Consider the following 10,030-nt stretch of genomic DNA (forward strand, 5'->3'; position numbering starts at 1 on the left):
ACGACGCTGCCAGCTCATCAGGAACCACTGTTCCCTGTAAAGGGGGCTCCCAGACATGCCCAGCAGGCACCTTCTCACTTTAACTGAATGCTGCTGAACCTGGGAGCCAGTTGGGTTCCTCGGCTCTGGGAAGGGGCTGAAATGGACACGAAGCACAGCTCTGCTTTAGTCGTGAAGAGTTTGTCATATTTTCTCTCCTCCCAAAACACAGGTAGGAGAGCTGCTACAGAACCTGCCAGCAGCCAGAAACTGTTCTGAAATGGTGTCTGGACAGATTCCAAGAGCTGCAGCAGAGCAGGCTGCAGCTCTCACCTGCTTCTTACCTTCCAGTGTGAGGCCAGCTGTGAGGGTCAGAGCTGCTGCTGCTAGGCCAGACACGTGGAATTCATTTCAGTGTCTGCAAACAACTTCACCAAAAGATGCTGAAAAGTCTGCTAGTGAACATAGCTCAGCAATCTGAGCTTATTGTCCCACTTGAACCACAAAGTTCTGCCTTGCTATAGGTGTTGCTGCAGGATAAAGCTGAGCAAAATCTGTGAATGCCTCTGCTTTAGCTTATTTTTAAATTCTCATTGAAAGCCATTTCACAAACTTTCTTCATCATGTTTATGACCCAAATTCCACGGTTTTCATGCTGTATTTTCAGACTTGAATCACAAGTCAACCCACACCTTCCCTCATCCTGCTCACGTGAAAGCAAAGCAATGCTTCAGAAGGTTCAATGGCAAGAGCAGTGCCTCAGGCCTCCTGTTGGACATTAAATGTGATGGCAGAACCAGAACACAAAAGGGGAAATGAACACCAATGGTGCTGCTGACAGGACATGCTGCACCTGGGGAGGTAAGAGCTGCACGAACAAGTTGTGTTTACATTTATCATTCCAGTGCTGGGTGTAAAGACTTTGGGACCTGAAACGAGGGGGGAAAATAGTACCTATTCAGCTTCATGCAGCTCACACTTGGTCATAGTGACGGGGGCATGGTCATGGCAGGTAGCGTGGCCTCTCTTTCTGTCTCTCCTGAAAAAGAGACATTTAGCCACTAGATTTTACTTTAAAAAATAATTTTACTTCTGGAAACACGCCAAAGGAAACAGCCCAACCATCGAGAAAACAGAGCAACAAGGAACGAAAAGAGAAACGGCCACCCCATGGTTTGCCACCCGCGGCACAGGGGTTATGGCAGCGGCGGCCGTGTGGGTGCCCGGGGGCCGGAACACCGGCAGCCCAGCTCGGGAGCTCAGCGCCGGGACCCTCGGGGCTGCGGGGACACCCACACTCCCGGAGCGCTGGGCTTGGAACCGGGAACTGGAACCCGCGGGCCCGCCAGCGCTCCGCGAGGGAAATGAACCACCCTGTCACGGGGTGGGAACACGCACGGAGCCGCGCACCGAGCCCCGGCCGAGGGTCCGACAGCAGCTCCCCGCGGGGCCGCTGGACCGACACCCGGTCCCCGCGGGGCCTCTCGCCCGCGCCCAGCAGCCAACCGCGGGCAGCGGGCGGTGCCGCCCGGCGCGGAAGCGGAAAGGGAGGGCGGTGGCGGCGCCGGGGGCGGTGTGGCCGGCGGCCGGGGCGGATCCGGTAGTCGGTCGGCCGGCCGGCCGTGGGTGGGTGCGGGCGGTCGCTCGCCCTCCCCGGGCAGCCCGGCATGGCGGAAGCGGAGGCGGCCGGCGACGCGGCGCTGGGCCCGGCCGCAGCCCGGGAGGGCGCGGAGCTTGCGGCCGTGATCGGCGCCACCGTGCCCACGGGGTTCGAGCAGACGGCGGCCGAGGAGGTGCAGGAGAAGCTGGGCTCGGCCTCCAGGATCAGCAGGGATCGGGGCAAGATCTACTTCGAGGTCCCGGCCCGGAGCCTGCCTCAGGTGCGTGCATGCTCTCTGCGCCGCTCCGCCCGCCGCTGTTCCCCCTGTGGCCGGTTCGGATCGGTTCGATTCGGTGGGTCCCAGCCCCTCCGCGCGGAACGCTTCGGTGTCGGAGGCCCCCGGTCCGCACAGCATCCCGCAGCCAGCCACGGCCGGCCTTGGGTGCAGCAGCGGTATCCGCCTTTACCGGGGTGTCCGGGGGAGATGAAATGGTAGATGGGCGCGTTAAACCAGTGCAAAGACTAAACTGATAACTCCTGTGGGGGCTAAAGGTGGAAAACCGTAGTCTCTGAAACCTCGACACAGATAGCAAAATTCTGAAAACAGTAAACACAGTCCCCACGGCACACGGCTAGTAATGTGTCATCGTTTCATCTCTTCTAGGTCCATCGGCTGAGGTCAGTGGATAATTTATTTGTTGTTGTTCAGGAATTCAAAGACTATCAATTTAAGGAAAATAAGGTGAATCACTCTTGCTTTTTCTGTCAGTTCTGGGGTTTGGAGTGTTTGGGGTTTTTTTATTTAAGACTAGTATCAAAATATTCTGTTTGTTTAATAAGTTTTTAATTTGTGATATTATTCCAGTTCCCTTTTTCTGGCTTGTAAATGGAAGTGTGGCCATGTCATCTAACATAATTTCTGTAGTTAAATACTTTACATTGCCAAAATCTGGGGTAAGAGGTGATGCTGTGTTTGTAGGCCATAGACACAGAATAGCAAAGTGTCACTTTGGTCACTTAATTCAGTGTTAGTTGTCTGTATTACAAGATAAATGATGAAACCCTGTGGGTCTTGTGATTTTCACTGTAATTCCATTTAGTTACAGCAAAAAACAGACAAAAGCCTGTAAGCTGTACTTAAACATGTAGTGGATTAATGTTTAATAGACTACTTTGAGAGACCTCAAAAAAAAAAGGATAAGTTTTAAAAGGATGGAATAACTTCAAAGCACAACTTTTTCTGTCTTTTAAAGGAAGATGCTCTAAAGGATTTGGAAGATTTGGTTAAAAAGCTACCCTGGACCGATCCATTGAAAGTTTGGGAGTTGAACAACAGCTTGAAAAAGAAAAAGACAAAACGCAAAAAACACAATCTGCAGAGTCCTGCAAGCAGAGGGAAGCTGGGTGATGGTGGAGAAGAGGGAGGAGCAGACCAACATAGCACTAGTGACCAGGAGGACTGTGCCCAAAACCCTGTGGCTGTGGAACCCACTGGTGGCCAGGATACAGAGAATCCCCAAGGAGTGACATCCAGAAATGGGGTGGAGGAGGAGGAAGATAACGAGCAGTCAGATGTGAAAAGTGAAGTGCAGGCAAATTCTGAGAGTGGGACCAAGGCTGGCGACGGTCAGGCGGGTGAAGGAGAGGCAAAGGTGCTGCGGTTCCGAGTGACGTGCAACAGAGCTGGAGACAAGCACAGCTTCACGTCCAACGAGGCCGCAAGAGACTTCGGTGGAGCCGTGCAAGAGCACTTCCAGTGGAAAGCTGACATGACCAATTTTGATGTGGAGGTAGAGTGGCATACCTTGGAAATACCTGCATTTCCACAGTACAAATTTTTAGTTCTCGATTTTTAGTTTAGAGATCTCCAAACTGCGTTCCAAAGACTCTGGAACTGAAAACTGGCAATGCTGAAATTGGCCTCCTCTGAAGTGTTCTTTTCCTTGGTTCATTATTTCCCTGGACATTATGTGTGTCCTCTGATGTGTGTCCTTGCCTTGCTTTCACCTTCAGTAAATCTTTCCTCTAATGCATTGTATAATAGCGGTCTTAAGTTACCAGGAAATGCTCCAAATGGATGCTGGTTTTGGGGTGAAGAGGACAGAAGTAGTTAACAATAACTGTCAGGTGTTTATTTTCCGTCAGGGGAGAGCAGAGTCTGGGAAAATACAACCAGCACCCCTGACCTGTTGGTGGTCAGGAGCCAGCATTTTTGAGGGACAGAGAGACCTTAGTTTTTCTTGCAGCTTTACTAAGGGCTGGCCACTGCCCTGGAATGAGATTTCACCTTCCTAGTTAATGTAGTCCCCACCACAAATATGATTTTTATTGCTGCTTTTGCAGATGGTTCACTGTGTCTTGCAGGACTTACCCGGCCTCTGCCCCAGACTTACAAACCAAATCTTTTAAGAAGCCAGTGCAATGGTTATAGCACTTGGAGAAGTCTTGTGCAACAGATTTGGTGTGAATGGGAGAGTATGTGAATGCTCGCCTGAATTATGTCCTATTAAAATGGTGCTTTACTTTACTTCCAAGAAGATAAGCTTTTTTATATGTCTTTCCTGGATTTTAAATTACCATCTAAGATTCCTGTAAGTATTTACTAGGCATTCTGTGGAAAGCTTCTGTTACTCCTGAAATTCACTTCAGGCTTTTTCTTTAGGTTCTTCTGAATATTCACAACAATGAAGTCGTGGTGGGGATTGCATTAACTGAAGAGAGCCTCCACAGACGGAATATCACTCACTTCGGACCCACAACGCTGCGTTCCACTCTGGCTTACGGCATGCTCAGGTCAGGGTGGTTACGTTGTATTATGCTCGGTTAACAAGTCTTTTTGTTTAAGGAACAGCAGCTTTTGTTTAAGAAATTAAACCTTTTATCTCCCCCACTGCTTCCTCAGAAGCCATTTCTGTTAATTCTTAAAGAAAATTAAATAAAAAAACCCCTGGAGTTGCTGACACCATGTGCCTTGTAATAACAGTGGGTGTTTCCCAGCCAAGGAAAGTAAATATTTGCTGTATTAGCCAAATTTCAAAATAGTGTACCACAGTCTTGAAAGAATTTCACTTCATTGCTGGTTATAAAAAAATTTGACTAGTGGAAAAAATGATCACATCAAGTGTTTTGTTAGAAGGGTAGATATCAGAGTGGTTAAAATAGTTCACTTTCTCTTATTTACAGAAATTCAGGTTTTTAAGACATTTCTCACCATATCTTTTCTTCTGTTCCTCAGACTCTGTGATCCCCAGCCCACAGATATCATAGTTGATCCCATGTGTGGTACAGGTGCGATACCAATAGAGGTGATTCTTCCTTGATTTTTTAAACTTAATTAAACTTGTCTCTATCTTAGCTATATTCTATTATAGTTGAATAATATGTGTAAATCTTCTTAGTAATGACTGAATAGTAAGCTCCAGTCTCACCAGTTTTTGAACAAATGCAAATACACTTTTTGTAAATGACCTAATTTTCCTTCCACGTACGTAGCAGGAAGAGACTAAATCCAAAAGTATTTTAAGCTTTAAAGGTGCAAAATACAGCTATCTGTTACAGAATTCTAAATTTCCAGCCATCCACTTGCAGTCGCTTTGTTGTATTCTGTCATGTTTGAGAAATTATTCTGGGTTTTTTTTAATTCATGTTGATGCTAATGTTGTTTATCATTTCCCTCCTAGGGAGCAGCAGAATGGCCCTACTGCTACCACATTGCAGGGGATAACAGCCCTCAGGCAGTGAAGAGAGCAGCAAACAACATCAGCTCCTTACTGAGGAAAAACGAGAATAAGGACAGGTGAGAGGAGCCTGAGGCATTTACCTTTCCTGCAGTGTTGCATGCACATAAATCCACTTTGCATTGATGCACTTGAGTGTCTGGTTCATATTTTCTTGTTTATTTTGTTGCCGACATTGTAGACCTCCCCAGTGTAAAACCCTTCTGGGTGCTCATGTCTGAGGGAGCTGCCTTTGCTCTTGCAGCAGCGCTGCCCCGGGCGTTCCCTTGGACGTCATCCAGTGGGACATTTGCAACCTGCCTCTGCGGACGGGCTCTGTGGACATCGTGGTGACAGACATGCCCTTCGGGAAGAGGTGAGCTGTGCTGGGAAGGGGCTGCGCCGCTCTCCTGGCCAGGGCTGGGCTCCTCCCCAGCTGGGTACTGACGGGGCCTGCAGGGGAAGGAGTCAGGAGTGCTGTGTTAAAAATGAGCTTGAAAGTAACTGTGCTCCCGAATGAGCAGATTGATGTCTGAGACACCAACGACACTGACCTGGTGCCAGTTACCGCAGTGGGGTTCTGGATGTGTCTTGCAGGATAGGGTCGAAGAAGAAGAACTGGGATCTCTACCCAGCTTGTCTGATGGAGATGGGCCGGATCTGCACCCCAGGGACAGGCAGGGCTGTGCTGCTTACCCAGGACAAGAAATGCTTTGCCAAGGTTTGTTCTGTGAGAGAAAATCAAACCTATTTACACTTCAAAATACATTGAGGGAAAAATTGTAAGCTGCCATCATTACAAATGATACTTCATTTATAGAGCAATCATTAGTAATGCTTAAATTCAGTTTTGGACCTGGAAGTCCTTTGATGTTCCCATCAGATGTGATACAGAATAATAAACTGAATGTTATTGTTTTAATGCCACTCTTTGGCTGTTTCTGGCCCGCAGGCCTTGTCCCGTGTGGGACACATCTGGCGCAGAGCTCAGACCGTGTGGGTGAACGTGGGGGGACTCCACGCCGCAGTGTATCTGCTGAGGCGCACCTGGGAGCGGGCAGAGGAGACAAGGTCCTGCTGGTAAACTGCGTGGGAGAAGACTAGAGACGCCTCCGAACTTCCTTGAATAGCCAGCTGGTAAAGCAGACCCCTGAGAGCATAGCCTGTCAGTTCAAAACCAAACAACCTGTGGAGAAATTGTCACACAAACAATAAACCAGGGATCAACGTGAGAGCTGCCAGCTCTACTGTGTGTTCTGAAACCTTATTACTTACATCACCTCTGCTCCCTTCCACCCAAACTGAAATTCATTAGTGGAATTAGTAATTCTTTCCTTGACTTCAATCTTCTCTTGTATTTTTCAGTTAAACGATTATTTTTTCTGCTTACAGTAGAAAACATGTTGCGGCAGCTCTGGGTGTAACAGTTAATTTATTTACCAAGCTGTATCTTGAAATGACTAACAGTACTACTAAGACGGTCACCTTAAAGGGTTCAGAGTAGTTTTCTAATTTATACCATTGCTCAAATGTAAACTAATAATAAACCAGTATCTGGTTTTTGTGGTCTGATAAACAAACTCCAGTTGGCAAACAGTGTGCTGTGCTACTGGTTCTCTTGCCTGTTACCTTACGGCTAATTACCAGTAAATGTTTGATCTGTGTTTTATTGTTCCATTGCCGTGGATGAGGGGGTAAGACACAGCCCTAGAAAACAGTCCATAGTTACTATTTGAGGTTCTTCTAGCAGTTAAAAAGTTCATGGTTTTGGTGTCTACCATGGATGCATCAAGGTGGCAATTTGAATTTCTTAGGTAATTTAACTACCACAGCTATGCTGCCACAGTATTCACAAAAATATTGTTGCAAATATTTTTTTCTTCTGCGACCATACTATGATTTCTCAGGCCTCTCACTCTGCTCATCAGAGGCTGAAAACAAATTGCCAGTTTGCCCTTTCCATTACAGTGTGTTCATGCTAAGTTTGTGTAACTGTTCAGAGGTGAATTAACAAGTATTAAAGTTTTAGAAGTTTTGCATAAAGAGATGAGTCTCAATTGTCTTCTTTTTCTGCTTCACGTCCAGATTTTCCAATATCTAGTTATTTTTTCTCAAATTTTAGTGTTTTCATGTGTGTGAGAAAGATAATACAGTGTTTGTGAATCTACAGCTGAAGGATAAGGGAATGTTTTGGCACCCCGAGATCGGAGAGGAAGGAACTGGCAGCTGAACTCTCACTGGCTGAGGAAGAACTGGTTTGTGGCAGGCCTGGTGAGCCCAGCGCCTTAGTCCCAAGAACTGAGGCTGCTGGGCGATAAGACACGACAGAGAGCTGACAGCTCTAAGTGACGACTCGCGTGCCACACGGCCGTAGCTGGTTTTTGTGTATTTGTTAAAATGAGCGTTTGGCGGCTCCGCTCACCGCGGGCTCCCCTCACGGCGGGCTCCGCTCACGGCGGGCTCCCCTCACCGCGGGCTCCCCTCAGGGCGGGCTCCGCTCACGGCGGGCTCCGCTCACGGCGGGCTCCCCTCACCGCGGGCTCCCCTCAGGGCGGGCTCCGCTCACGGCGGGCTCCGCTCACGGCGGGCTCCGCTCACTACGGGCTCCCCTCACGGCGGGCTCCCCTCACGGCGGGCTCCCCTCACGGCGGGTTCCCCTCACGACGGGCTCCGCTCACGGCGGGCTCCGCTCACGGCGGGCTCCGCTCACGGCGAGTTCCCCTCACCGCGGGCTCCGCTCACGGCGGGCTCCCCTCACCGCGGGCTCCGCTCACGGCGGGCTCCCCTCACCGCGGGCTCCGCTCACGGCGGGCTCCCCTCACGGCGGGCTCCGCTCACGGCGGGTTCCCCTCACCGTGGGCTCCGCTCACGGCGGGCTCCCCTCACCGCGGGCTCCCCTCACGGCGGGCTCCGCTCACGGCGGGTTCCCCTCACCGCGGGCTCCCCTCCCCGCGGGCTCCGCTCACGGCGGGTTCCCCTCCCCGCGGGCTCCCCTCACCGCGGGCTCCGCCCCCGCCCTGCGGCGCGTGCGCCAGGGGGCGGGGCCCGCCCCTCGGCGCCGCCCCTGGCGCGTGCGCGCGGCGGGGCCGGGGCGCGCGGCCGCGATGTCGCCGCCAGGCCCGGGGCGCCCCGGCGGGGCCGGGCCCGGGCCCGTGCTGCGCTCCGTCAACACGCGGGAGCTCTCCGAGGTCGTGTTCAACAACCACAGCCCCCGCTGCGTGCTGCCCGTCTGGCTGGACTTCGAGGGCCGGCCGCGCTGCTACCCGGTCCTGCAGCCGCGCAGCGGGCGCGTCATGCGCAGCTACCGGGGTGGGTACGGCGGGACGGGACGGGACGGGACGGGACGGGCTTGGGCGTCGCGGGGCCCGGGTGGGTGAGCTGGTGGCGGTGGAATTTACCCTTTTGCCTTCCCCCCACCTCCTTTTTCCTTTCTCTTCCCTTTTTCCTTTCTCTTCCCTTTTTCCTTCTTCCACTCTTACCTTTCCCTTCCTTTTCCCTTTCTCTCTCTCCATTTCCTTTGCTGCTTTTCTTTTCCTTTTCCCCTTTCCTTTTGCCCTTTTATTTTTTCCTCTCCTTTTCCCCTTTTTCCTCTCCCCTCCCCATTCATGCCAGTGACTGGGGCCGTGGTAGTGTCCTGTGCACAGAGAGCTAAGCTGGAGACTTGGTCCCTTGTGAGTAGATGCCCCTCAGATCCACTCCTTAAAAAGTTCTTTAATTGGTGCATTCCCACCTTGTTCCCTGCCAGGGCACCTCTGGCTGTTCCGGGATGCAGGGACCAATGACGGGCTGCTGGTCAACCAGCAGGAGCTGTTCGTGGCAGCCCCCAACGTGACCAAAGCTGACATCACCCTGCCAGGTAAGGAGCAGGACCACATGTGCCCGAGGGAATTCCGAACTTGGTCTGTCTGGACCTGTTAGGATTAGTGAGAAATCAGATCCTCATCAAACTAAACCTGCTCAGACACTGGAAGAGAAGGTGCGGGGGTTGTAGGTGGAGCTGTTGTATTGGATGGAGCTAGTGGCAGAGCTCTCCTTTCAAGGGGTCTATGAGGGGTTTTCGTAGGTGCCTCTTGGCAGACCCACATCTGTCTCCTGTCTGGAGAGCCCAGCCTGCCGTGGGTCACCGCTGTGGGCCGTGGGTCGCTGCTGCGGGCCGTGCTCTGTGCTCACAGGCTGAGCAGCTCTGCTGGCATTGGAGCAGCAGCTGCGAGCCCTCGTGACAAGGCTGTGTTGTGCTTGTGCTTGACTGCAGTGTTCACCCTGAAGGAGAGGTGTCTGCAGGTTGTGCGCAGTCTGGTCAGCCCAATGGACTACAGGAAACTGGACATCGTCCAGTCCTTATACGAAGAGCTGGAGGATCATCCTGACATCTGGAAGGACCTTCGGCGGCTTTCTCTGGAGAGGAATGAAGCACTGAGGAACTAAACTGTGGAACAGCAGGATTACTCACTTCAGACTCCTCGTTACAAACCACTGAGTCTGAGCGGGAGTCGCCAGGAGACCCACCGAGAACCGATGCCTCCGTTTAACATTTTGAAACATAAACTCAGTAACTTCCGTGACAGAACAGCACTGGGAGGCATGCTGGGTTCTGATGGTTCAGTTCATTTCTTCATTGCAGGCTTTGCAAACTGTAGGGTAAGATCAGGGCAGCTAAATGGAAAACATTCATACAAAGTAACTTTCCTTGTATTAGAAAGCAGATTACACCAAGGATTAATTTAGCCCAGACTAA

The 10,030-nt window shown here is 51.2% G+C and overlaps 2 protein-coding genes across 3 annotated transcripts; both read left to right on the forward strand.

The window, feature by feature from the left end:
* The first annotated feature begins 1,522 nt into the window (after window positions 1-1,522).
* THUMPD3 (THUMP domain containing 3) lies at window positions 1,523-6,786 on the forward strand. 2 transcript variants are annotated; one of them, XM_068202366.1, is made up of 9 exons: window positions 1,523-1,859; window positions 2,244-2,321; window positions 2,833-3,369; window positions 4,242-4,372; window positions 4,815-4,884; window positions 5,260-5,375; window positions 5,561-5,671; window positions 5,893-6,016; window positions 6,248-6,786. In XM_068202366.1, exons 1-9 carry the CDS (start codon window positions 1,647-1,649, stop codon window positions 6,377-6,379), a joined length of 1,512 nt encoding a protein of 503 aa, XP_068058467.1. In that variant the 5' UTR covers window positions 1,523-1,646; the 3' UTR covers window positions 6,380-6,786. The 2 variants fall into 2 exon arrangements, with proteins under 2 accessions (XP_068058467.1, XP_068058468.1); XM_068202367.1 differs by having other exon boundaries at window positions 5,564-5,671.
* Window positions 6,787-8,384: 1,598 nt separating this feature from the next.
* VHL (von Hippel-Lindau tumor suppressor) lies at window positions 8,385-10,030 on the forward strand. The gene is made up of 3 exons (XM_068202368.1): window positions 8,385-8,604; window positions 9,041-9,151; window positions 9,548-10,030. Exons 1-3 carry the CDS (start codon window positions 8,400-8,402, stop codon window positions 9,718-9,720), a joined length of 489 nt encoding a protein of 162 aa, XP_068058469.1. The 5' UTR covers window positions 8,385-8,399; the 3' UTR covers window positions 9,721-10,030.

This window comes from Anomalospiza imberbis, chromosome 11, assembly GCF_031753505.1.
Source record: "Anomalospiza imberbis isolate Cuckoo-Finch-1a 21T00152 chromosome 11, ASM3175350v1, whole genome shotgun sequence".
Taxonomy (NCBI): domain Eukaryota; kingdom Metazoa; phylum Chordata; class Aves; order Passeriformes; family Viduidae; genus Anomalospiza; species Anomalospiza imberbis.

Bases quoted from the DNA above. Each gene is read 5' to 3' on its own strand.
- THUMPD3 (XM_068202366.1), top strand. From the start codon at position 1,647: ATGGCGGAAGCGGAGGCGGCCGGCGACGCGGCGCTGGGCCCGGCCGCA. The intron at 5,376-5,560 runs GTGAGAGGAGCC...TTGCTCTTGCAG, and splicing joins AAAAACGAGAATAAGGACAG to CAGCGCTGCCCCGGGCGTTC. The intron at 5,672-5,892 runs GTGAGCTGTGCT...TGTGTCTTGCAG, and splicing joins GACATGCCCTTCGGGAAGAG to GATAGGGTCGAAGAAGAAGA.
- VHL (XM_068202368.1), top strand. From the start codon at position 8,400: ATGTCGCCGCCAGGCCCGGGGCGCCCCGGCGGGGCCGGGCCCGGGCCC. The intron at 8,605-9,040 runs GTGGGTACGGCG...GTTCCCTGCCAG, and splicing joins CGTCATGCGCAGCTACCGGG to GGCACCTCTGGCTGTTCCGG. The intron at 9,152-9,547 runs GTAAGGAGCAGG...GCTTGACTGCAG, and splicing joins AGCTGACATCACCCTGCCAG to TGTTCACCCTGAAGGAGAGG.